The sequence below is a fragment of the Balaenoptera ricei genome, chromosome 1 (genome assembly GCF_028023285.1).
Source record: "Balaenoptera ricei isolate mBalRic1 chromosome 1, mBalRic1.hap2, whole genome shotgun sequence".
Classification (NCBI taxonomy): Eukaryota; Metazoa; Chordata; class Mammalia; order Artiodactyla; family Balaenopteridae; genus Balaenoptera; species Balaenoptera ricei.
This window is the reverse complement of record NC_082639.1, coordinates 12601198-12628970: the sequence shown is the minus strand read 5'-3', so window position 1 is coordinate 12628970 and position 27773 is coordinate 12601198. Positions and strand designations below refer to the sequence as shown.

Sequence of the window (27773 nt, the reverse complement as noted above, 5' to 3'; positions counted from 1 at the left end):
AGGGCCTGCAGACGGACGGGTCATCAGGCAGGGACTGCTGCTGGATTTTGCTTTTGTGGCCTGGTAAGCCAATAAACAATAAGAACCTCAGCCCCTGTGCCTGGTGCCAGGGAAGGCCCCAGGCTTTCTCCCTTCCACTCGGCTCTCAGAGCGGAGGGCCTCAGCCTCCCTCAGGCTTCAGCACCTCTGAAGCAAGACTCGCCTCAAAACCCTGCCGAGGGTCAGGAGTCCTGCTAGAGGTGGCCCTGGGTTCAAAGTCTTGACCTCCTGTGCACTCTCAAAGCACAGAACTGGGACTGTCCTCAGATGGGTGTCTCCACGCCTTGGACTAGGAGCCCCATGAGGGCAGGAATTCTCTTTCCCACTTGCTTGAAGGGAATGGTGAACATAAGGGAAGTACCTGGGAAAGACCCTGGCCCCTAAAACAGACAGACCCTGTGGAAGGGCGGGAGGGGCCTCAGCCATACTCTCACCAACAGAGGGCCAGGACCCAGGGGTGCCCTTCCCTTGGAGCCTAAGCATGTGGGTCTGTGGCCCCAATCCATACACCACCCCAGTCCTATTACTCAAAGAGAGAGCCCCTCCCCAGGACTGAGCAGAGATAGCTTCCCAGTGGTTAAACAAGCAGCCAGAGCAAGAGGTTAGGAGGCCAGAAACTGAAATGAGGACAAGGTTCTGACAAGTTTAAAACATGTATTTAAAATACAATTTATAAAATGCTTAATCTGCCGACTCAGGAGCCCGCGGTGCGGGGCGGGGTAGGGTGGGCAGCTACCCGCTAGACCAGCAGAGCAGGACTGCAGGGGTGCGGCCCTCCCTCCCATGCCCTTCTGTTCAGATACCCAAGGGGCCCATATGCACCCCTGGGATCACATGGCCGAAAACAGGACCCCAGAGGTTTCCAGAGCCTCTGCCTACCAGGGAGGCTGGGGCAGCCCTGCCGGCCCATCCCTGAGCAGAGCATCCCCAGATGGGGCAGAGCAGGGTATGGCTGGGCTAGACAGGGCGGGGTGAGGCAGTGGGCTCTGGAAGGGGCTGATGGTAGCAGATAGGGTGTTGCCTCCTGCCTGCAGGTGGGGAGCACCCTGACTGAGTGGGCGGAGAAGGGTTGGTCACCAGGCCCAGACCCCCAGCTCCTTTGGTTATAGGCTGACATCAGAGTAGTGGCTCATGGGAAGCGGTTAGCTGGAAGGTCTGAGGCCTGGCTCACAGAGTCAGGGAGGAGCTGGGGGAAGGGGACAGTACCGTGAAGGCAGATAAAGGGGCAGCAGCCTCAGGTTTCTGCCCCCCACTCCCCTGGGGTTTTCCAAGCCAAAGCCTGCAGCTTACTTTTAAAAACTTTAAAAAAAAAAAAAAAAAAAAAAAGCACTTAAGGAAAGTTACAGACAACTACCCCCCCCACAAAAAAAACCCAAAACACCCACAAACACACACACAAAATCCAAACCGTTCTCTCATCTCCCCTCCCACCTCCCCCCAACACAATAGTTTCCTGTTTTCATTTCTTTCTCTTTAAAATTTTGCCTGTCACATCTCCATCTGGGAAGCCAGGACATGACCGCTGATGGGTGGTGGCAGGCACACAGCGGGCAGAGCCCCATCTTTGGCCGGAGGGAGGTGGGAGCATCAGTCCCCACTACATCCTCGATCCACAGACACCCATCAGCCAGCCTCCCCTTGGATCCCACTAGAGGAGGGGAGCAAGAACAGGTGGTCCCGACAGCTGAGCAATCAGCACTCTGGCCTTCCCACCTGGCCCACCTCTGTACCTTCTCCAGCTGAAAAGGAGAGTCTCATCTTGGGCCAGAAACCACTATTACATGAGGGATGGACACTATCCGTTTAGAATGCGGAAACTTGGTCAGGGCAGTGGAACTGTAAAGACAGCAGCAACCTTCTCCCTTGCCCACTCCTGGAGGTCATTTCCCCTCAGAACAGCATGTGGGCACCATTCAACGTTCTGCGGGTTCTTACTGACTGAAGCTTTGTTCCAGCTCTGCTCACGGACAATATCCTGGCTTCACACAGTTATAAGCCTGTGCTATGGACTAATTACTGACTTAACCGACAGCTGACCTTTCCTCCTAATGGGAAGATGTAGTGGGCCAAGGCTTGCTGGGCCCGGCTGACATCCCCACAGGGCAAGGCTGAGAGCCAGCAAACCAAAGGCGGAGTGAGCCTGCAAGACCTAGCTTGCCACCTTGGCCACCGCGAGCTGCCCTAATCACAAATGTCACACCAACCACTCCAAAACTCATCTGCTGAGCAAGGAGGCCATCTGGCTGGCTGAGGGACATAAGGCGAAGTGCAACGGAAGAGATCAGAAAGCCTGAGAGGGGCCAGATTGTACACACACAGCTGCTCTGGGCTGGGCCCCCTAAGCCTCTTCCACCTCAAAGAGCCAACGCAAATCTCCAGGCTCCAAAGACAGAGGGGAAACTGCCTTCATTCCAGGCCCTTGCTCTGGAAAAAGGGGTCGAGGGTAACCTAGGCCTATGGGGAACCAGTCTGTCATTACCAATCTTTACAATGCACAGCTTGTCTTTCCCCAAATGTTATTCAGAATGGTCTGCTCCCAAGGCAGTGATTTCACAAGGGAAATGTACCGGGTAGAGTTACTGAGCTGATGCCATCAACAGAGATGGCGCTCCACAGACCCTTGAGAGTTCTAAGCCTTGCTGGAGTGGGAGGACCCACCTACCTTCTGACCACACTCGGCAGGAGGCTCAGAGTCCTGGAGTCAGACTCTCTCCTGGCTTTCCTTGTGCTGACAGCAAAATACTGAGCAAGGCTCGCAGCCTCACTCCCTGCCCTCTTCTAGAAGTAGTAAGCCCAGCTGGTAGGGAACCACCCTGAGGGGTTTTGGAAGGGAAAGTCTGTTCACTTTCCCTATCTCCCAAAATACTAAAGGTGAGGGGTTGGCACCCTCCCCAGGCTCTCTGAGCCTATAGAGCTAGCCCAGTCTCCAGGTAGGGCCCAGATGCTCTGGGACTTAGCTGGTGGGAGGGAGGTATAGGCATGGGGTGCTCATCTGTCCTGGGCTGCAGAGCCCTGCCCCTTTTCTCGGCGGCAGTAGGAATACAGAAGCTAAGCTCACCAAAATCCTATTGGTTAATGTTTCTAGTGGATTGCCCAGAAACATTTTTAAGTAGACTACCAAACTACCCTTTCTCAATTAAAAATTCATTAAACTGCTAAAACCCCTCCCATGTACTTTTTTTTGCAAATCAAATATTTGTATAAACAAACAAAAATAGGAAGGAAAGAAAAAAAAAAAAAAAAGAAAGGATATTTTCAAAATGGAACTTGCTTTTAAGTGATGAAGACATGCACTTGAGGGTGGGTGGATGGGAGTTCTCATTTGTGGTTTGAAATCCCAAATTAATGAGCATGATAAACTGTTATTGCTGGCACTGGCTTCACCCCAAGCGGCCAAGTGGCACTGTCTGACTCTACTCTGAGTCCTTGGTGGGTCCCCCCAACCCTCCTCTAACCCCCACCCTTTCCCTTTCCCTTGACTTGGGACAGCCCTTGTAGACGTGCCAATCACAGTGGGAAGGGGGGGGAAGGGAGGTCACAGTGCATGGGGTTCAAGGTCACAGTGGGCGGAGCAAAGGGGATCACAGTGCAAGTTAAGTCAGGTCGTTCCCTCTGCTCAAGTCCAGCTGTCTGCCACGGCAGTGCGACCCGCAGCGGACGACCCAGGAGGTGGTGACGGCGGTGGCGGCGGCATCCTTCCCTGCCCGCGTTTATCTGCGCTGTTTGAAGCCTTGTGACCCATCAGGACCCAAAGGCTGTCTGATCACATTGTTAGGCTGCCTGCTGTCTTCGGGTTGGGAGATCCTGGTTGGCCTGAAGGGAAGAAGATCAGAGTGAGGCCTGAAAAAGGGTATAAAGGAGGCCCGCAAATCTTAAAATCAACCAATTCTGCATCTGCGGCAGAAGTCACAGTGGCTATTAGCCAACTCTGGCTCTCTGAGCCTGCTTCTTTGGCAAGCAGACTCAGTGCAGCTCCAAGCTGGGAAGCCCCTGAGAGCAGGTGGGGTGGACGGTCCATGTTCACCTCTAGTGCCTGCAGCACTCTTCCCCACAGGCTGGTTCGCCATCATTCACCCGGAGGCAGAGGAAGTGCTCAAGGGCCCATCCTGTACAGAGGCAGTGACCGTGGATAGCATATCTTCCACAGAACTCCATGGCACAGACTCCCCAGAGGTCGGGCCAAGGTAAAGACCTCTAACCAAGAGCTCATCAGAGTGACCTGGCACCCGCCACTGCTGCTCTCCTGCTTCTCTCCAAATCATGGGATTAATGGTTGACTCATATTACTATGGAAAACTAAAAGAAAATGGACTTTTTCTACTTTGCCAAACGAAGGCTTACAGGAGAGATAACAGAAGTCCATCAAAATAATGAAGGCGTAGAAATAAGGTACAGATTAGCACTTCAAGTCCCAGAATATACCGAGGCTGAGAATCCTCCAAGGAGGATTCTCAAAGTTAGAAAGAGGCTGTTTCAACAAATACTGCTTTACCAGGAGGTGACAAACTTACATAATACAACCTCTAGGACTGCAAAGATAAAAAATGCCAGGAATAAAAAAGAATTTAGAAAATTAACAGAAACATCACAGTGGGCCACTGTAAGACCCAAAAGATAACATCCAGAACCCACTTATTTAATTGCACAACAAATGGACGAGGCAGGTACGATCATTATCCCATTTTTCAGACTAGGCTACGAGGGCACAGAGGGGTTAAGTAGGTCTAAGTTAAGCAGAAGTTAAGTGGCAGAGAGGGACTTTCCCTCTGTGGCGCAGTGGTTAAGAATCCGCCTGTCAATGCAGGGGACACAGGTTCGAGCCCTGGTCTGGGAAGATCCCACATGCCGCGGAGCAACTAAGCCTGTGCACCACAACTACTGAGCCTGCGCTCTAGAGCCCTCGAGCCACAACTACTGAGCCCGCGTGCCACAACTACTGAAGCCCACATGCCTAGAGTCCGTGCTCCGCAACAAAGAGAAGCCGCTGAAATGAGAAGCCCGCACACTGCAATTAAGAGTGGCCCCCACTCACCACAACTAGAGAAAGCCTGCACGCGGCAACGAAGACCCAACGCAGCCAATAAGTGAATAAATAAATAAATAAATTTATATTAAAAAAAAAAAAAAGAAGTTAAGTGGCAGAGATGGGCTCAAACTGGCTGATTTTGACTCCAAGTCCATGCCTTTACCCTGTATGCCACACTGCCCCCTGGTGCCTGTAGAGGCAGCATGCCAGCAAAGCTTTCAGAGCAGTCCCCGAGCCAGTGCAGACAACAAACCAGCCCTACCAGCCGGGGTGGGCAGCTGCAGCCACGATGGTTCCAGCCCTGATTCTGCCTGCTTCTCACTACTCTGCAGGCAGCCAGGCCACTCTCCTCCTCCTCCTCAAGGTGGCCTGATGGAGTGGTCAGGTCTGGCTGGCAGGTCACCCCTGCCAGCTACACTCACCGGTCGAGGATGGGTTTCTCTTGCTCCTCCTCGGGGCTGGCGCTGCCCAGGATCCGCTTCCGGGCCTCCGCGTACTCTGCCTCCCGCTGCGCTAGGGACTTGACGGGAAGGGCTGGCCTGCTGGTGGAGTTGGGGCTGCTGACCACACCGTTGCTGGTGGGCCTCTTGAGGATGCGAATCTGTGGAGGGGGCCCCGTGGGAAGGCTATCGTCCTGAATCACAATGGGCACTTTGGGAGGAGATTTGGATTTCCTGCTGACAAAGAGCAAACACAGCTTCACAAGTCCTACCCTTGACTACAGAGGCCCCATCCATGTCCCACACCCACCCCTCACCACTTTTCTCTCCCTCCCCCTCCGAATTCTATTCGTTATTCTCTGGCCTCTGACCAGACATCAAAATTCTCACTCTTCAAGAAGGGTTTCTCAAAAGAGCAACCTTGCCCATTAAGCTCACGCAGCCCACAGGTCTGCTCCTCAGACCGAACCCCAGGCAAGGGGGGCAGGAACATCACCTCATTCTGGGACTTCTATCCCCGTGTTCGTCAAAGTCACATCAACCACTGTTGGGCCTCTGTGGCAAAACACTTCTTGTCCAGAATCCAATGGCCTCAGTTAAATCCCCAGCTTCCCTACACAGACCCGCGTGTAACAGGCCGGTGCGGTGGGAGCCCCTTAGCTTGGGGATCAGCAAAGTGTTCACTCCCAGTCAAGGTCCCACAACATGCGCTCAGACCGAACACTCAAAGGAGCCAGCTCCGCCGTCCCTGCCTGGCATCAAGACAGGATTTACCAAACTGCCTCAGCCTCTGGTGAGTGTCCTGTGCCTCCCAGAGACAAGCTACTCCAGACACTGGATGGTCTCTTCAGAAGAGCTTCTGAGCAGAGACCCCTCCCTCACCAGGGCTCTCCGGTCTGCTGGACGCGGCGGGGCTGGGGTCAAGGACGACCCTGGAAACAGTGCTTGGCAGTGCTCAAAGGAAAAGCACTGTCCAAGGCTGGTAGATGTGCACATCGGGCAATGTGTCCACAAGGGGAGGAGGAAAACGACACAGGAAGGGAAAGAAACAAAAGCCACAGGAGAACAAGGGATCCAGGCAGGAACGGCCACCCCTCAACAGCCACAAAGACCCTCCCCAGAGCAGTCAACTAGCTTCTCTTCAAAACCAAACAGTGCTCAGGGGCCTGTTTTCAGAGCCGTGGTTGTCAGGAGGAGTAGGTACTGGAGGGCTGCTGCCACGGGAGCTGGAACAGGTCTTGGGTGGGACAGGACAGCATGGCCAGGGGGCTGCAACCAGGCCCTAGTGTGGTTGCTGAGATAAGCAGACACATAAGGAGGCAGCACTCGGATCACAGAGGCAGGGAGCCAGGAAAGTCAGCGGACGGGCAGGGCACCCCCAGTTCCCTGGGGACGGCTGTGCAGCCCATCAGGCAAGTCCAGAGAGGCCCTCCCCTCCTCCTCCTCCCTGCCGCCTGTCCCTGCGGGAAGCTGACAGGTTACCAGGGCAAAGACAGACTGCTGAAGTCAACTTTCACCTGCTTCGGAAACCCACTTCCTCTGCTGCCTGGGTGGGGGAAAAAAGCTATCCTTAAAGGTCTTGAAGAATTCCCCAGAATCTTTTCTTCCAGGATACCCTCGTAATGCCCCAAGCCACCAAGTCACGGAGGGCCCAGGGAAATCTTCTGTCCAACCTCCTCGTGTCACAGAGAGAGAAAGTGATGTCCAAAAAGGGAAACAACTTGCTCCAAACCTCAGAGTCAGGCCTCAAGCCCAAGCCTTCTGACTTGTCACCCCCCACCTCACACAGGGTGCCCACTAAGGCAGGAGGCAGGTGCAACACTCCAGCCTCACTGCCAAAGCCGCAGCCACCGTGTCCCTAAGGGAAGGGTTCGCTGCCCAGGAGCCTGACCTGCCGGTATCTAACGGCCAGCTGGAGAACACCACTGACTGCCCAGCTCTCACGGCAGAGAGCGTGAGCCCTCAGACCAGACAGCAGCCTTACCTCTCCTTTTGTGTGATCTTCAGTTTTTTTTCCAACCGTCTGTCTATTTCCTAGAGGAAAAAAATGTATATAAAAAGTGGAAAAAAATCTCTCTCAAATAAAAACTTACGTCTTTATTTTCAGAGCTAAGGGCAGTGTCCTTTCTGACCAGGGACATTACTGTGTCCTTTGAAGTAAGGGATGCAGCCCTCCCTTTATGAGACTCTGGGATTTGGGGCCCTGACTCCCTGCAGGTTCATCTCCCTCCATCCCCGTGGCTGCGGTGAGAGTTCTAGACCTCATCATTCAGCTGGGTTCTTTGCATGGCCTCCAACTAGTCTCCTGGTCTGGTCACCAATCAGTCCTTCACAGAGCCACCTGTATCAACTTTCCAAACATTAAGTCTGACTGTGTCACTTCCCCACTTAAAACACTTCAACTGTTTGCCGGATCCAGTCCAAGCTCCTAAGCATGCCTCGCCCACACATTCCCTGTTCCTGTGCTACACCACAGCAAAACCGAACTGTGGCAACCCCCAGAACCCAGCGTGCTGATCCGCCTGCCTGCAATCTCTGCCCCCTTGCAAACTCCCATTTATCCTGCAAAACCCAGCTTGCATGTCCACCTCTTCTTTCTGAAGTCTTCTTTGATCCCATACAGTTAATCACCTGCTCCTCAGACATAAGCTCTCCCTTTCACATTCCCTCATGATCATATGTGTCACATATTTTATGATCTATTTTTCTTACTCGTATGGACTTGAACTCTGTGAGTAGCACCTAGCAAAAGGCCTAGAACAAAACAGAAGGCTAACATCTGTGGAAGTGAATGGAAGTCAGAGTCCTCAGGCCCTCAGCACCAGGAACTCCTCCACAGCCTAGTGTACGAGCCTCCATGCACGGGACAGGGAAGCTGTGCGCAGAGCACAGCCCAAACCTCCAGGCTCCTTGGCTGTCCCACTGCTTTTTCTTAAAAAACATTCCACCAACCAGCAAGGGCAAGACCACCCAGCTACTGGATTATGCAAAATTATGTATTTCTCTGGAGAGTAGATCTATAACAGTGGTTCTCAACCAGGGGTGACTTTGCCCATCAGTACGTGTGGCAACGTCTGGAGACATTTTTAGTTGTCATTACTGGAGGGGAGCTGCTACTGGCACCTAGTGGGTTGAGTCCAGGGATGCCACTAAAATCCTACAATGCACAGAATAGCCCCACAGCAAAGAATTATCTAGCCCCAAATGTCAACAGTGACAAGGCTGAGAAACCCTGACTTATAAGATGGATGGGATTTTCAAAGGAGTCTGTTACTTGCAAAATGTTAAGAATGACTACCTTAGTAAAAAGTTTTTGAAATTTGCTGAGTTCCATCTCAGAGCCCAGCGTGTAGCTAGTTTTCACAAATGCTCTGTATTTCCTGTGCAGTTCAAGCTGGTTAACCATATTATTCAAATCTTCTACATTCTTACTGATTGGTTTGACCTATGGACTACAGAAAGAATCAAGAATTATTCCTTCTAATACATTAAAGTTTATCATTGTGAAGTCATTTTCTTTGCCTTAAACTCTATTATTTCACATTAATAAAGCTATGCCAGTTTTTTTTTTTTTTTTTTTTTTGGTTAGTATCCCCTGGAATATGTTTTCCTCTCTTACTTCTTGTCTCTCCATGTCCTTATTTTTGTTTCCTGTAAGCAAGATGAAGCTAGCCTAACCATATGAAGCTGAATTTAAATCGAGTCTGACACTGACACTCATTATGATTGATGCTGAGTTGTGTTTAAAATTTTTTGTTTTTATGAAAGACCCAAAGTATATTTAGGCAAGCACAACAAACTGTATTCTGAGGGCACCATCAACTCTAGGGAGGGGGTAGGAAGCCACAAGAACAAAAACCTCTCACTCAAGCATGGAACACAAGTTGGCACCCAATGGCTGTTTAATGACTGAATAGAAATGGTGCACGGAGGGTAAGAGAATGACCTAGATGTTTTCTGTGAACAGACAGACATGCACTCAAAGAGAATCTATGCCCACAGCACAGTCAGTAATGTAATTCTTCTAAATTTTTGTATTAATAACAGTGTTACTGCCTGAGGAAATACTATGTTTCACATTAGTCTAATGCCCACTACCTTTTACGGGCTTTTCATAAATAACTTGCAGTTTTAAAATTCCACACTATCATTTTGCTCCAATCTGAAGATGAGACTTCCTATTCAAGTTTCTCCATCATAAGTGCAAGGTTTCACATCTGTGGGATTTAGGTGTCTTCAAACAGGGTCAAAATCAAATGCTTCCACAGGCGGGCAAGGAACCAAACTCCATATGCAGGGAGCACAGTGAGGAGGTGAGGGGGCTATGAGGTACCAAAGAACACTCGTTCCCCCTACAGACAGGCAGCCAAGCCCTGGATGACAGGGCCAGAGCTGCTATTTTAGGAGATTTTTATAGGAAAACTCTAAATTTTTAAACGTCATTACATGAACTCTGGCTTTCATATCTCCGTAAGGGCCAAATAAGACGTAAGAGGCAAATGGGCCTAATACGTTAGCTGATTTTTTAAAACACTGTGGAAAAATACACATTACAGTGGCTGAATTTGAGAGGTCCCATCCGGGTTTCCTCTCAGGAAGGCAAACCGCTTCCTTCTTTCTCTAGGGTCTTAGGGAAGACGGGGAATCTGCCCAAGCCTAGCAAATACAGCTTGGGTGGAAAGAAGCCCTTCAAGAGGGCATATGGACTATAATGCTTAATGGCTGTCAATACACTCCCAAACACTCATTTACTGGCATACCAACCGTGTTTGATAAACAAAGTAGCTTGTATCCCTCTCTGTCAGATGAGGGCAAGTTGCTCAGGGAGGTTAAGGAACTTAGCCAAGGTCACAAGGTAGTACATCATGGAGGCAGCCCTAGAACTACGGCCTCTGGAGGCCCTGTCCCGTGCTGCCACACCCCCACGAGTGCTCAAACCCTTGGAAATGCTGCTAAAGCCATTAGATATTGATCCCCTCTTCCATATAGCCCCTGAATCCTACACTGCTCCCTGGCACTCCAATAACTAATACTCCCATGAATCTCCATCGCGTCAGACAGGATGGTTTATCAGAGTTGAGGAATTCTTCCATCAGATGAGAGGACAAGATATAAACCCAACAGCTCTCTGGCGGAGCGCGGATCCTGGCCATCTCCAGATGGCCAGCTGTACAGCAGCACGCTCAGAGCCGTCCAAGCAGGAGAGGGGTGCTCTGCCAGCAGCTGGAGAGGGCACTGCATCTCACTATGGAGTGTGTCCAGGTATCATGAGTCAGTCCATTCTCTCCTTGGACAAGGCTTTGCGATCAATCTGCTCTCAGACTCATGCTCTGAAGAGCTGGACCAAGTGGAAACTTTCCTACAGGGTGCACTACAAGGAGAATGCTTGTCTCCTCCAGAGATGCAATAGCCCAAAGGAATTAAACAGGCCTCAGAATGTGTGAGGAAGCATCTAGGTGTGGGCCCCAACGAAGAGTCTAGTTATCTAAGGGCACCTTCTCTTTTTAAAAGGATGCACAGAGGCCCGGCCCAAGGTCAAGGCTCCTGTGTTAGAGGACCGAGGACTTCTGTGTTAGTGAAAGAAACCCATAAGCTCATCACTTCATAACTCAGCTCTGAGTGAGGAAGTGTCACCGGGGCACAAGGCAAGTTTTAGGGCATAAGCAATCAGAGGGGAGGTGCTAAGAAAGTTTGATTTCCTATGGCTTCTCCTTCCAGAAAAGCTCTTTATTTTTTGTCAAGTAGCAGTGAAGAGACTCCAGAAGATGATGTTCTCTGCTAAGTGGGGTGGCCTCCTCTCTTTGGGTCAAAATCCTAAACAAAAGATCTCTTGTTACCAAGCACAGGTATCACTTCTCCTGTGGAACTACCCCTCTACAAAAATGAGGTACATGATTCTTGGTCTGAGAGAACAAGCGAAACCATAAAGAAAGCAAGCATGGGGGCAGGAGGTCATGAAGAGCCACAGTGGGGAGCAAGGTGGTTCTGGATGGGCTGGTCCTCATGGGAGGCAGAGGGGAGGCCACAGCCACAGCCACAGCCACCGGGTGAGCGACACAAGACATCAACATCTGCAAATTCAGCTCACCCAGGGAAGCAGCACAGCTTCACTGGCTGCCGAGGCCCTTAGTCTTGTAATGGTTATGCTCACGTGAACCTCCAGCAGAGAGCTGGGAATGGAAGCATGGGAGGGGAGGAGACGCCTCAAACAGCCTAAGCCGTGACCCAGCCACAACCTTCAAAAGGAGCAGAAGCAACAAAGAGGACCAGGATGTATGTGCAAGGGCAGGCAGACTACAGTGAGAGCCTCACTCCTGTAACACTAAGAGGCGGATGAGAAAGGAAAAAAGAAAAGTGAGAAGGTAAGAGGTGAGGAAAAAAAGGCAGAAGAGAGAAACAGGTTATTCTGGGCCTCGGTGTAAAGTACAGCAAATACAGCACCATTACAGCTTACTGTCTCAAAAAACAGACTTTATCAGCTCACCTAGGGATGGTGAAGCTGATTCATACTAGCCACACTCGCAGGAGAGAGTGAACAAACTCAAATCCTGATCTGTTACACTGGGGGGCGGGGGGAGGTGTCTTGTCCTTTCCGGAGCCTGACCTCCTGCTACCAGCTCCCCAGGGCCCCCACCGCACCGTGTCCTGCTCCACCACAGCACCCCTCTCTCTGATAACCCAGATCCTCTGGTCACCAATGCAGCCAACACAACTCCAAAGAATCCAAGTAATCTTGTACTGAATGGAGGTCTAAGACATCTTGGCTCTGAGTTAGGAAATAACATCTTTTTATCAGCAACAGTTACTATTTAAGTGACTTTTCCGGGACAGTTTGTCTCTCTTTGTCAGTTTCCATTTCAGAAGAGGATCTTTTCTGATTTTCCTCTCAGATTCAAGGAATAATGACTGGTCTTGGGCTCCCTGTGAACCACTATGCCCCACAGGCTCATCTGGTCTCGTCCAGCTGTCCCAAATTGGGGAGCATGCATCTACAAGCAGACCACTGGGGGGATCTGAAGAGATAGGAGTCCTGAAAGTACAAGTGTTTCTCTCAGAACCAGAGCCTGACAGGTCCTGATGAAAAGCAAAGAGAAGACGCTGTCAAGGAGTAGATGGTGAGACCACCTTCCAAGTACGTTCTGGCTCCCGAACTCCAACCATAGCAGGAAGTGCCCAAGCGGGGCCTAATCTCTTTTAAGTTTGGGGCAGGATATCAGGGCCCATTCCCCTGGCTAAAAGACTGCCTGTGTCAAGGCCTCCTGGAGAGCAGTCTCCCCAGAAAGGCACTGGTGTCTCCATACCACACACAAGGATGGAATTCTGGCTCCTTCCATGAGGACCTCAATTTCATTCAGGAATAAAGCAAAAAGAATTCATGGGGACAACCAGCAAAATCTGGTCTAAAACCGGATAAAAAGGTCTCTGTAACTTTTAAAGTGCACCACTGGTCATTTCAAGTCCAGATGTGCAATCCATAGAGACTTTTCCAAACAACCTTCATATCGACTTGTGTAACTCTGTGCTTCATCCCTGCCTTGTTTCTCTACATCAGTGGCATGGCAGTGACACTGTCCTGCCCCAGTGGGGCTGGCCGTCTCCAATGCTTCTGCTTATTCTACCTCCCCCGACTAACAACAGGGAGGAAAGCACCCAAAGTCATACCACCCCAGGTTTGATTTTACAGTGATGCTTCAGGATCACTGTCAAGTTCAAAAAATCAACTCAACTCCTGAGCAAACATGATCGGGTAATTCAGAAAAAGCAAAAGGCAGAAATCAGAAGTTGAGAGACAAAGAAGACCTGTGGGGGCACAGCTAGGCCATCAGCTGCCTTTTTAATACAGATGCAGGTTAGTCTGTTTGAAGGTTCCATTTCCCACAAAACATTCCTCCTTCCTCTGTTACTCCCAAAGCAAGGAAAACATTCCACTTTAATTATGTGGGCCACTGTAGGGCACAGGATATAGTTCTAAAGCTCCCTCCCTACCTAAGGAAGTCTACGCTTTGTTAATGTATCTCAAGGCCATTTTCCTTTTGCTTTACTGTGATAAAAAAAGCTGGAGACGAGCATTTATGGAAAACCTACTATAAAGTAGGAGATGTGCTAGAAGCTGGAAACCCAGAGATGAGTAAGGCAATCCCCGCTGATGAGGAGAGCCTAGCCAGGTGGGAGAAGACAGATAAACCACAGTTGCCATGTTGGTTGTATCAACAGTGTTTTGAAAAGAGAAATGAAGGGGGGACGAGCCTGCCATGAGAAGTCAGGGAAAGCTGCAGAAACTTAAAGGACTAGAGTTTTAAGGAGAAGAGAAGGGGCATAAAAAAGTTGGGGAGAAAGAATGAAAACATGAATAGAGGGAAAGAAAAAAGGAACCCCAAATAAGATACTTCTTAAATGGAGATATTCAAATCTAGAAAGGTATTTGATAATGGATCCATCTCTCTTTTAAAAAATCTAGGTTTGGAAAACCATCTGAGATTACTTTAGCTGCAGTCAGCAATGGTTCTTATTATTTGGGGACTTCCCTGGTGGCACAGTGGTTAAGAACCCACCTGCCAATGTAGGGTACATGGGTTCAAGCCCTGGTCCAGGAAGATCCCACATGCTGCGGAGCAACTAAGTCCATGAGCCACAACTACTGAGCCTGTGCTGTAGAGCCCTCAAGCCACAACTACTGAGCCCACGTGCCACAACTACTGAAGCCCGTGTGCCTAGAGCCTGTGCTCCGCAACAAGAGAAGCCACTGCAATGAGAAGCCCGCGCACCGCAACGAAGAATAGCCCCCGCTCGCCACAACTAGAGAAAGCCCACGTGCAGCAACAAAGACCCAAAGCAGCCAAAAAAAAAAAAAACCCAGAAAAACAAAAAAACAAAACATATTTGGTATCAACACTACTCAAAAAGCTACTGCATAAAATTAGTTGTAACTCCTAGGGCCAGCAAGATATGAACTGGAAGAACTTAGGCACACCAGAAAACCACAAAGGGCTTTGGGGTGGTACACTGTAAAGACCAAACAATTCATATTTGCTCATAAGGAACAACCAGTTCCTGCTTTCTTTTCCAAGTTTGCTACAGCTTTCTGGACCTCTCTGCGCCTGCCCAGGAAGAGGGAATCCTTTGGGCACACTCTCTTCTGCACTAGATCCAGCTATACCACTCAGTGCAGTGGTGACCGCCACATGTGGCTGGTAAGCACTTGACATGTGGCCAATCCAAACTGAGACGTGCTTTAAGTGCCAAATACACAGCAGACTTCCCAGACTTAGTACAAAAAAAAGAGTGTAAAATAGCTCATTAATATATTTTCAATATTTATATGTTGACATGATACTACTTTGTATATTGGATTAAATTAAAAATATTAAAATTAACCTCACTTCTTTCTTTATACTTTTCAAATGTGGCTTCTAGAAAATTTTACATTACCTATGTGGCTTGCATGATACTTCTGTTGGACAACACTGCTTTAGATCTAACCTTAGAATAAGATGTGCCTCTGTTGTACATTTCATCTGTCGGCAACTATTGACTGAGTGCCTTAAGGACCCAAGAGGCATGGTGTGTATTGATGTGCAAGACCTACTTTGGTGGATCCTATTTGTCATGTTGGCATAACAGCAACTAGCACTCATCCAGCGCCCAATGTTTGGCTCAGGCCCTGCTCTGGGTAACATTCACCACCTCACTTCAATCCAGCTCTCTAAGCCCCACTGTCCCACTGAAACTGTTCTTGTCGAAGTTGCCAAAGACATGCAGTCATTGGCCAAAATCACTGGTAAATTCCAAATCTTCACCCAACCTCTCAGCAGCATTCAGCACTGCTCAATGCTCCTTCCTTAAAGCATTTTTTTTTTTAATTGAAGTAAGCTTGCTTGCTTATTTATTTATTTATTTATGGCTGCGTTGGGTCTTCGTTGCTGCACGCGGGTTTTCTCTGGTTGCGGCGAGAGGGGGCTACTCTTCGTTGCAGTGCGCGGGCTTCTCATTGCAGTGGCTTCTCTTGTTGTGGAGCACGGGCTCTAGTCACACGGGCTTCAGTAGTTGCAGCACGTGGACTCACTAGTTGTGGCTCACGGGCTCTAGAGCCAATCGTTGTGGCACACGGGCTTAGTTGCTCTGCGGCATGTGGGATCTTCCCGGACCAGGGCTCAAACCCGTTTCCCCTGCATTGGCAGGCGGATTCTTAACCACTGTGCCACCAGGGAAGTCCATTAATTGAAGTAAGCTTTTATATATAGAATGCATAAAGCATTTTCTTTATTCAGCCTCCAGACACTACTCTCCTGGTAGTTCCCTCTCACATTCCATATTTGATTTCTCCTATAACAAGATAGGTTCCTTTTCCTCTCCTGATCCCTTGAGGTTGGAGTTTGCCCTTCTGTATCCAAGCTGGCTTATTAACTGATCTCATCTAGTTCCACAGCTTTAAAACCATTGATACACAACTGTCAACTTGACATTCCCACTTGGATTTCAAAAGGTACCTCAACCTTTTGTGTCCAAAACCCAACTCTTGATTTTACCCAATCACCCAAACCTGCTCCTCCCACAGTCCCTTTACCCACTCCGTTTCAGCAATTCCAGTCTTCTAGGGATCAGGCCAAAGACTCTGCACTCATCTCGATGCCTCCTTCACACCCACCATCAGCAAATCTCGTTGGTTCTACTTTCAAAATGTACCCTGAATTTTCTCAACACTTCTGCTTCTGTGACCACCCTGGTCCAAATTACCAACAGCCCCTGAATGGTCATTTGTAATAGTATCCTAATTAGTCTCTGTGCTTCCATTCTTGCCCCTGCAGTTTATTTTACACACAGCAGCCAAAACTACCTTTTTAAAAACCAAGTTAACTTCTGTTTAACACCCTCACATGGCTTCCTATTTCAAGGCGATCTCCACCATGGCCTCCTAGTCTCTACTGGATCTGGCTCCCTGCTACCTCTGACCTCATCTCTTGCCACTTTCTCTTTCACCCATTCCTACTAGATAAAACAGGCACAATTTAGCCTTAGAGCCTTTGCACTTGCGTTCCCTCTGCCTGCAATGTACTTCTGCAGCTTCTACATGGCTTGCTCTCTCAGCCTATCTTTATTTGAGAGGCCTTCTCTGACCGTTTTTAAGAAAAGGTACTCCTGGGGAATTCCCTGGTGGTCCAGTGGTTAGGACTCCACGCTTTCACTGCCGAGGGTCCGGTTTCAATCCCTGGTTTGGGAACTAAGATCCCGCAAGCCGCACAGCGCAGCCAAATTAAAAAAAAATTAAAAAAATAAATAAATAATAAAAAAACAAAAAAGGTACTCCTGCCAGTCACTTTCTATGCTCCTTTATGTTTTATTTTTCTTCATTGTGTGTGTGTATAAAATATTATTTACTATTTATTGTCCATCTTTCTGCACTAGAAAGTAAGCTTTATGAGAGTAGAAACTTCATTCACTGCAGTTGTCTGGGGTGCCTAAAACAGTACCCAACACATAAATCAAGGAACAATCCTATGAAACAAGATTTTAGCGATATATCCCCATTTTACAAATGATTTACAAACCAATTCAGAGGCGGGTATGTAACCTGACCATGGTTCCACAGCTACTATGGGGTGGAGCCAGAATATGAACTGGGTCTATCTGGATCCAAAGGCAGTGACACTCTCCATGTTTCAAATAAAATCTAAGGCTGCCTTAAGCACTTCACAGTAGTGGTGGTGGGCGCGCACTCTCCAAACACTTGCCACAGGTATGTGTAAGGAAGGCACCAGGTCCTTCCTTCACCACCCTAATCCTCACCACAACTCAAGCGATGTACAGCACCCCTGCTGCATGCTCAGAGGTTAACTGACTTGCCTAAGGTTACTCAACTAGTAAGTGAGCGAACTGAACCCTAAACCTCAAGAAGAGGAAGCAAAAAGGTTCAGGAGTGTGGCTGGTGTGTGGCCGCAGGAACTAAGAAGCAGAATAAAGACTGACAGGGATCACCAACCCTGCCTGCCTGCGCACCCCAAGCCAGGTGAGTGCAAGCCCACAGTGCCTGAGGAAGGACTACAGCAGAGCTCAATTCCAAAGTCCAGATCTTAAATCTAAGAAGTGCCCCAAAGGAACAAATTTCCAGAACAGGCCTAGCAATTTATACTTATTTATTTATTTATTTATTTATGGCTGTGTTGGGTCTTCGTTTCTGTGCGAGGGCTTTCTCCAGTTGCAGCAAGCGGGGGCCACTCTTCATCGCAGTGCGCAGGCCTCTCACTGTCGCGGCCTCTCTTGTTGCGGAGCACAGGCTCCAGACGCGCAGGCTCAGTAACTGTGGCTCACGGGCCCAGCTGCTCCGCGGCATGTGGGATCCTCCCAGACCAGGGCTCGAACCCGTGTCCCCTGCACTGGCAGGCAGATTCTCAACCACTGCGCCACCAGGGAAGCCCCAGGCCTAGCAATTTAGATGTATCCCTCAAAAACTCTGTAACTTGCCATCTTGAGACAATGTATTATTCTGCTTCCAGTGCCTCTTCAGAGGGTCTCCATGGGGGAGGGAATCCACACAGTCCCTTACCTTAAAGGAGTGGAACAGGCAGGGGTGGGAGTAGCGGTGGTGAGCCCAACCCCTGGAATAAAACAGGAAGCAGAGTCTAATGGGGGTCCCCTTTCTCCATGTTTATTATTGCTTTCTCCTTTCCCTTTTCATACAACACTAAGCAATACAACTCTTAGAGTAAACAATATACATATTAGTCCTCTGGGGCACCAAGAAAGGGACCCCTCAGCCAGTCCTGTTGCACCCTAATGGGACAGAGGCCACACTGTCAATGGCTGGAGAGCAGCCCTCACACTCGGAGCAACAACACGCTCTGCTCCAGCATTGTCTTTGAATGATGCTTTATTTACTCAATGCTTTATTTAACTCTCATCACCAGGCAAGGCAGATTTTATTAATCTAATTTTACAAATGAGAAAAACGAAGCTGAAAGGTAGTGATGAAATAAAAATTATTTTAAGACAAAACAGGAAAAATTTAAACACAAAAGATTCCTCTGCCCATTTGGGCCTCCTCCCTCCCCTTATAGTGTGCATTGTGCACCTGTATTATGCATTAACCACACATTCCCAACTGCAGAAATACCTGCTCAACCGTAAAGATCCACTTTTCTTCTGGTGTGGGCTACGCCCCTCCTTAGTAGATAACATTCCTTTCTCAATCCTGTAAGGAGTCAGAATGACCTACCACTTGCCTTGTACATGCAGACATCTTCGGTGAACTTTATGTACAATGCCAATATGTCAGTTTCCTTAAACACATTGATTGGTGCAGAACAGACTGGTCGGACAACCTGGGGAGATACTGGGCTGCACCTAATGCAAGTTCTCAGCTTAAATACTTACTTATGACCTTATTAACGTTACTAGCTCTATTACTTGTATTCTACCTGCTTTACAAGATTATAATTTTTTGCACTACCAAATGTATGACTGAGCCTCCAACAAAATTAATGATGACTAGGTCACTTGAAACAACTGACCAGATATACAGTTCTGTAAGATCAATGACTGTAATAGTCTAACCCTAGATATAGGAAGAAGCAACAAGAGGGAACCATTTCCTGGACCATAACAGGCTAGTAAGTCAGGTGGTCCAGAAGCTTTTGGTTACTGTTAACAGGGCCTAGTCGAATAATAGCACATTAAGTGGCCTATCAACAAAATCCTCACCTGACCTGGGAATGAGCATTCCTAGCGCCATGGGGCAAATTGGTCAGGAAATGCCTCCCAAACCTTGGTTGAAATGAAGACCGAAAGGGAAGGGATTATACAATAAAGAATGTTACCTACCATCCAGTTCTGCAAGAATCAAGCCATTAGCCACTGCAGTCACTGACCTACAATACACCTGAAAAGAATTCAGGGTGAAGATCAGGATGAGGTATTTTGTGCTCTGGGAAAACTGGCAGAAATGGCCCTCAGATATTTTCAGGAGAAAATTTTATGGACCCAGTTTCTCACATCTCCCCATACTTAGAAAGCACTAAAACCATTAACTAAGATTACCTGTTTCTCGTGAACAGCAGTAACCTTCTACCAAGATGTGTGGTTGAAGTACATGCACCCCTTCGCCAAAATCACACATCTACTGGCCTCTCCCTTTACCTCTTCAGAACTGTTCTCAGAGCTCTCTGAGAGACTGTCTCCGGGTTATAATCATCAGGTTGGCTAGAGTAAAATTTTCCATTTCTTTCTTAGACTGACTATTGATTAATTTTTTCGTTGACAGTAGGTAGTGACTTGCCCAAAACTCAAGACATGGCACTTGAACCCTTAGCCTAGACTTCTGACTTCTCCTGCCATGGAGGGTGGAAGTGCATCATTGACTGGCAGAGGCAACCTATTCTTTCTTGCTACCTTTTAGAATGAAGACAGCAAGTCTCCTCTCCCAAAGGAAACATTAGGCATACAGACTGGGGGACAGAGCAAAGTCACTATTACCACCCCCCAACACCAGGTTTTATTCAAACACCCAAGGGCGCCTTCACCAAAGGCTAGTTAGAATCACACACTCAGGAGGCGCAGCAAACAACGCCTCCAGGGCCAAGTCAATCAATAAAGCAGGCAGGACAAAACACAGCAGGTAACACAATATGTAGGTAGGTAATATGCGGTGGGGACTATGGAAGAGAGGAGACTGAGAGGAATCAAGACCCAGGTAAAGGCATTCAGATTCAATATTTAAAAAACAATGTGCACCCCAAAAAGTGTATAGGTCGAATACCCGAGGGCTGGCAGTGTGAAGTACAGATAAAGGGATCCTAAGATAGCAGAGCTGTTCAATCTTCTCAAGAGATCTGAGCAAAAATTAAGCAGAGATGTTCAATCTTCTCAAGAGATCTGAGCAAAAATTATTTACATTCTCTCTCTCCGCTTGGCTAGATGTTAAAAAGTTATTTCCCATTTATAATCAAGATTTCAGGGAATTCCCTGGCGGTCCAGTGGTTAGGACATCGCACTTTCACTGCCAAGGGCCCAGGTTCAATCCGTGGTTCAGGAACTAAGATCCTGCAAGCTGCGTAGTAGGCCAGAAAAAAAAAAAAAAGATTACATAAAGATTTCAACCAGCATATCACTTGCAGTCACTGTTCTTAGTATTAACAGCTAACAGCAGCACTGTCCTTCTGGCTCTTGAGCACCGAGTTCAAGTTTCTCAGATACACAAAATTTATTAGCTCGTCATCCAGGTTACAGAAGCAGGAGGTCAATCCCAGGCAAAACAAATACAATACTTCAAAGGAACTAGCAACTAAGCATCCTAAGGCACTTAACTAGTTAAATATCTGCCAAGAAGCAAAGGTAAACAAACTGTCCAAAAAGATCCCTAAGTGTAGGCTCAGGATGCCAAAAGCCTCGGCTGAGACCGACCATGTGATTTCCTCTCCTGGACACTAGGAATAATAGTACCTACACTTCACTAGGTCACTGAAACAGAATGGGATAATGAACGTAAAAAGGCACTCCACTTGCCCAGTAACAAGCCCTCAAGATGCTGTCTAAGAAGCCCTTTCAGAAAGGCCAGTGGGATCTGGGAGTTCACAGGTTTATAGGCAGTATTCATTCACCACCGAGATGTGCAACTAGGTAGCAGAAACAGAACTGACAGCTGAAGGGTCGCAAATGCTTTTAATAAGCCAAGAAGGCCAGAGCATGAGGGCTGGTAATTTGGCTCTCAACGTCTATGAAGAGTAACGACAGTCCTGATCTTTCCAGACACGAGTCATAACTGTCCTGTACAATCTCATCTAAGGATCACACCCCTGAAGAATGCAACTTTTTTTTTAAATCTTTTTTTTGGCCACGCCACACGGCACGCAGGATCATAGTTCCTCGACCAGGGATCAAACCCACATCCTCTGTGTTGGAAGCATGGAGTCAACCACTGGACCGCCAGGGAAGTTCCAAAGAATGCAATTTTATCTGTACATATTTATTATTCCTTTTAGAAAGGAATGACTATTTCCTGTGTTCATTTTATAAGGAAAAGAGTTTTGCGTGTGGGGAGTGGATAACTTACTGTGAGGGACATTTTAAAATCTCTTACCCTCAGGGATAAGACTCTTTATGTACACACAGACCTTTGTTAGGATTTGTTGCTAATTTCTGTGGTGGCTGGTTTTAACCTTTATCTTGCATAGAGCTGAGCTGGATGTTAAGGAGAAGGATGCTTGGCGGAGGCTAGCATAGTTTAAAAAACCCTTGGGAAGACAAATCTCTATAACTACCACTTAAAAAAAAAACCCATTTCATTCTGCATTTTGGCCACAGATAAAAGTAGCTAAACTCAATCTTCTCCTAGGAAACCAAAAAGTCAGTAGTTGTCGTGACAGGAAAAAATTTCTATTTCCGTGGAAAGTGTGCAGGAAAGAACCCACTCCACCTTGTGAAGGCTAGCTAACTGATACAGCCAGAAACTGACATTAACTGTGGGAGGCCCACTACAGTGTAAAGGGGGAAACTGGAAAGAAAGGGCTGGCCCCAAGAATACTTTTGAGTCACCAGATCTAGACAACAGTGCCTTTTCTCTTGGAGGATTTTACCAAAAGCTTTAGAAAGACACACAATTCTGTCCTGTTGTAGAAGGAAAAGCAACTTTCCGAATTCCAACCCACAGCACCATGGCAGTTCTCTTGTATACCCAGAGCATGCTGGGAACAAGACCCCCATGCAGCCTCAAAGAAAAGAGCTGAGCAGCTACGAGTGAAAAGCTTTCTCCAGAGTCCCAGGGACAGACTGCTCAGCACAATCATGTCTAAACTAACTGCTTTATAGAAAGTCCCTTCTGAAGACATCAGTGCCTAGAACTCAGTCTTTCCAAAAGGACCAGAAATAGCTTAGAAATGGCTCCTTTGGGCATGGTACACCTAGATTTGTGCTGATACCACAAATCTTAAATGCCTTCTTTACTGTAAGGACAGACATAAGGAAATCAGCACCAGGTAGCCCCAAAATAGCTAGTATTTGCCCACTATCCACAGCCACTGTACACCTTCTGTGATGACAGCAATTACAGGTAGCACTGAAGACCCCAAAGTGAGGTGGCAGCCACACTTCAGTGAGAATGGCCTCTTCTCTAAAGAAAGATAAGCAAATCAAAGCTCTTAATTCTTAAATTAAAAACTATGTCACTACTCTGCTAAAAAAAAAAAAAAAAAAGCCTCCAAAGCTCTTTCCTGCTTTCAGGACAAAGTCCAAGCTCCCCAGAACCAAGTACAAGGAGGCTCTTCCTGATCTGGCCCCTGCATACCTCTCCGCATACCTCTCGGGCCTCATCTCTTTCCACTCAGTCCTGCCAACACCCTACCCCCTCCAGCCAGAAGGACATACTTGTAGCTCTCCCAAAGCTACATTCTCTTCTCTCACTGCCTCCTTGCCTATGTGTGCATTTGTCCTACATTCTACCTGCCCCTCCCAAACCTACTACTGCTTAATTCAACTGGTCCTTCAAATCTTATCACCTTCTCTACAAGACTGTCTCTGATCCCAGCCACGGTACCCTGTCTGTGCCAAAGAAAGTGCTGCCTCACTTGTCTCCTCCACTGGACTGTGCTGTGCCTAGTACCTGGAATACAGCAGGTATTCCATGTTTACTGACACCTTACTAGAGACTTATATACCATGCAGTACTGCTGAAGGGCTAACGTTTAGATGACTAGCTCAATGAGGGTAGAAAGTAAACATAATTTAAATTCTTAATCCAGAAGACCAGTATCCTTTAACTTACACAAGATGCATTTCTTTCCAATTAGCTACATGACTTGCCCTTGCGAAAAAGAATAAAACGCAACTTTTGAGATGCAAGGGAATTAGAAAGGTTGCCAACGCTTTATAATAAATACCAGTCCAATTCCATTTATGTACCATCTGTCTTCCCCTAGGACTGGGTTAGCTCATTACCGACAAGATGGACTAGGTCATATCTTTTTTGTGTGTCTAAACAACAAGTGAATATAAAGCTTCAAACTATCAGAAATTTGAACCTGAGTCCATTAACCAGCTTTTAAGAAAGCTTTGATTTTAAACTTTTTCCCTTCTCCCTTTTCTTTTTCCTCCTCTAAATTCTACCCCATGCTTGCACAGTAATAATTAACCAGTACCAGATATCTGAAGACTGTAACCTCTGATAACATCACTGATGCACAAGTCTAAGTTGTTTTCAGAACAAGATGACCTTTGCAGGCTCCACGTCCAGACCACCAGGTCACAGACCACCGGGCAGGAGGCACATAGACCACAGACAGCCTGGCTCCTGGAACTATGATTAAGAAATGTCACAAGGGCTTCCCTGGTGGCGCAGTGGTTGAGAATCTGCCTGCTAATGCAGGGGACACGGGTTCGAGCCCTGGTCTGGGAAGATCACACATGCCGAGGAGCAACTGGGCCCGTGAGCTACAACTGCTGAGCCTGCGCGTCTGGAGCCTGTGCCCCGCAACGGGAGGGGCTGCGATAGTGAGAGGCCCGAGCACCGCGATGAAGAGTGGCCCAAGCTTGCCGCAACTAGAGAAAGCCCTCGCACGAAACGAAGACCCAACACAGCTAAAAATAAATAAATAAAGTAGCTATAAAGTAGTTCTTGTGTAACTGATTGGAAAATAATCTTTAAAAAAAAAAAAAGTCACAAAAGCATGATTAACCACCAGCTTCCCCTCTCTTTCCCCTTTAAAAACCCCTAACTAGGGAATTCCCTGGCGGTCCAGTGGTTAGGGTGGTTAGGGCTCCATGCTCTCAAGCTGAGAGCCCGGGTTCAATCCCTGGTCAGGGAACTAAGATTCCCACAAGCCGTGCGGCTCAGCTAAAAACCCCCCAAAAACAAAAAACCAACAAAAACAGAAACAAAACAAAACAAAAAACCAACTCTTAACTAAAAGACCAAGTTGGAGTGCATCTGAGACTTATCTCCCACTTCCTTGCTTGGCACCTTGCAATAAAATCCTTACTCTGCTGCAAACACCTTACTTTGCTGTGCCCTGGGCACCTGAGCCCTTTTCGCCTTTTCGACTTGAGCAAACTGCTGATCTGATTTCGGGGGGAGTGAGGATTACAAAATACTGTACGCTATTTGTCCCTTGAGATGTGCTTAAGACAAGGACACAATTTAGAGTTTGAATCAACATTAACTCAATTCTACATTTTCATTTCTCCCAAAGGCAGCATATTTTTAAAGAAGCATTTCCTCAATGGAATGTAAGTTACATTTTTTGAATTGTCCTTTTTTTGAGGATATAACTCCTTGGGAGAACAGGTAAAGGGACAATTTTATATCAGATAAGTGTTCACCATATTAACTAAAAGCATAAAGCAGTGTATTTACAGAATATCTGAGGTGTTTCTCAAAGTCAGTCTTCCCCTGAAGGACACAATAGAACTTGATATTGAGTGTTCTGAAAATACAAAGGAAACAATGACCTCACATGTACTGACAAATTAGAAAAAAATTCTAGCATGATGGCAAAATTCGTTTGTGGTGTTGGAGGACAGGGATCACCAAAAGCCTCTACTTTCAAGGATTAGAACTGCCTCTAAATTATATAAAGTTTAAATGCTCACTTTTAGAATTAGTCAACCCCATTTGCTAGTCTTGCCATCCCGGTGTTTCATTTTTTTGCAAGGGGTTGTGTATGTGTAATTTAACACTCATTACCATATATCAGCTGAGAGACAGGGTAACCTGAAGCTAAGACTTTTACATATGCAACCGGGTACGTCTGAAAGACGCTGTATAGTTAGTTGGTTTCCCAGTGATACAGACACTATGCTTCATCCCCTCCTTCTAAAGTGCACATTTACAAGACCCTTTGTGAAATTTGCAAAGGGAATCAAATTCAAGAGAACCTTCAAATATAAGCCCAAAACAAACATGAAAAATGAAAGTTAATGCCCAACTCCCAGATTTTCCATAGGTCCCCAGGTGGGAGACAGCAAAATGCTAGAGAAAGAATCCAGCTTTGGAGTCAGGTCAAATCCCAGCTTCCCAATTACGATCTGTGTGCCCTTGAGCAAGAGCGGTTACTCCCTAAGCCTCAGTTTCCTTATTTACTAAAGGAAGGTAATACCTCTACGGGTTATTTCTATTAAATAAAAGCTATATAAGGGAACTTGCATTTTGGCAGTACTGCTCATGATGTCAATGAAACAAGGTTTGGGTTCTATTTCTGTACCTGGCACTTATAAAGGGTTTTAGTAAAGTACAGTACAAAGAATACTGGACGAGCACCAGAATGATCTAAGTTAAATCTTACATCTCTGGTGTTTATTCAGCTATAAAATGCAGGAGTGGGCTAGCTGATCTCTAAGCAGCTTAACAGTTCTGAAAAACTAAAGCAATCCTCAATTTCTGAACCCTACCTTCATTTTTGTTTATTTTCTTATTCCTTAACATGAGAAACTCATGTCCCTTTGAAACATGTGAAGAAAAAAAAAGAAAGGACAAGATTCTCAAGAAACTTATCATTTGAGTCATATTCAAACTGTAGGCCAAGCTTTTTTGCAGGAAGCAGCATGAGGGGTTCTGAATGATTCACTCACATTCGTGGTAGGCAATAAACGCCCCTACCGGAGATTGTAAATTCTCTGGCACAAAGTCACTGCTAAGCACGCTGTCTAGCACAGAGCAGACACTCCAAAATGTCTGTTGAATAAATAAATACCTAGCTGACACCTGTTGCTCCCTATAAAATCTTCCGATTGCTCTCCTTACTCAAGTCAAAATCCAAGAAAGATGGTCGGCACATAAGAGCTGTACCGAATACCTTCTGAACGAATTAATTCTTCAAATCCTCAATTATGCTAAGTGGGAAACAAAGACCTTGAGAGAGGCGCGGAACCACCACCGGGAAAAACTTCAACGCCAAAGTTTCAACATCAAGGAAATGTTAAGGGAGAGGATCCGTTTCTCGGCCTCTTCAAGCGTTGACAAGCACCCTTAAAGGCGCTTGGGGGAAAAAAACCCAGGTCCTGTTGTTCTACCCCGGTACACTCGGCTCTCCACGCCCTACTTCCGACACAAACCTTCACGGTGGATGTCACTCGAGCCAGCACTGAACAGACACGAACACGGGGGAGGACAAAAAGACATCTCCCCACCTTCACAAGGATCATCATAGAACCACATACTCTGAAAAGACCAAATTAAACACGAACCTAATGGAACTGGCTACTCGGCTTAGGAAAAACTAATTTCCTATAGCTTGTGGAGGTAAACAAAACTCCAAAAAGCAAAGTCGAACGGTCCATTTTCCCCCTCCTCTCCCAGGAATGCGGCTACTTTACATATCGCACCCCTCCCCCCTCGACCCCGGCGATCACACTTCAAGACCCTTCCCCGGTGCTCAGATCGTTGGGTGGGCCTCGGGGAGAAAGGCTGCCCGCTGGGCTTTCGGTCGTTACGGCGGGGTCCCCGGGAGACGAGCCTGCCGCGGGCTCTCAGAGTAAAATTGAAAGAGGAAAAAAACCCCAGACTCGCCCACCGTGGCGTATGGCGCAAAGCAGTGGGGGATTTTAGCAGAGTTGAGGGGTCCAGAAATGACTCAATTTCCTCCTCCTGCTCTTCTGCGGAGCCGGGCTTGCCGCCCCAGGTCCGCGCACCCCCTCCCCACATGGTGTGTCGCTCCTCTTCAAAGCACATGAACTTTAAAATGGTGCTTTGGGTGGGGGGAGGGCCGACTGGGAAAGGATCAAAGGAGCCTGGGGCGGGTTAGCGGGCGCCTGGAAAACAGGCCCTGGGGGGCGGGTGTGGCGCCCCGGGCGACGCGCACGTCGCTAAGGGGGTGGTGGGTGGAAGGAGGCGCACCGGGCAAAGCTTGAGGGAGAAATGGAACGCGGCCCCTTTAAGAGGCCTTCACGGCGCTCAGGGGCCGGGGGCCTCTCCTTCGCCCCCGGCCCGGCGTGCGGGGCCCTTCCTCGGGGAGAACCATCCCCAGACCCGCTCCCCGGAGGCTTCCCTCACGCCAGGTCCCGCCCGGCCCAGCCCCAGGGCGGCGGCTCCTCCTTACCCCGCTGTCTGCCGCCTCCTCCCAGCTCTCAGCGACCTCCTCATCTTCCATCTTACTCGCCACTTTCCCTCCTCCCCCCCACCCCCTCTCCGCGCCTGCGCCCTGAGGCGCGTCTCCGTCGCGGGCGCCAGCACGCAAGGCTTTGCTCAATGAACCCCGCCCCCTGCCAAGCCCGGAAGAGGCTCCAGTCCAAGGCCCAAGAGCATCCAGGAAGCCATCTTGGGAGAGGGCAGAGAAATCAGAAAGTCGCCA

General features: G+C 47.9%; 1 protein-coding gene across 5 annotated transcripts; it reads right to left on the bottom strand.

Annotated features, from left to right (window-relative positions):
• Window positions 1–673: 673 nt before the first annotated feature.
• On the bottom strand, window positions 674–27595 carry SZRD1 (SUZ RNA binding domain containing 1). 5 transcript variants are annotated; one of them, XM_059914552.1, is made up of 5 exons: window positions 27522–27578; window positions 19321–19378; window positions 7490–7539; window positions 5488–5742; window positions 674–3852 (listed from the first exon to the last, which is right to left on the bottom strand). In XM_059914552.1, exons 2-5 carry the CDS (start codon window positions 19321–19323, stop codon window positions 3750–3752), a joined length of 411 nt encoding a protein of 136 aa, XP_059770535.1. In that variant the 5' UTR covers window positions 19324–19378; window positions 27522–27578; the 3' UTR covers window positions 674–3749. The 5 variants fall into 5 exon arrangements, with proteins under 5 accessions (XP_059770535.1, XP_059770544.1, XP_059770514.1 ...); XM_059914561.1 differs by having other exon boundaries at window positions 5488–5739; XM_059914531.1 differs by lacking the exon at window positions 19321–19378 and having other exon boundaries at window positions 27522–27595.
• Between the last annotated feature and the right edge of the window lie 178 nt (window positions 27596–27773).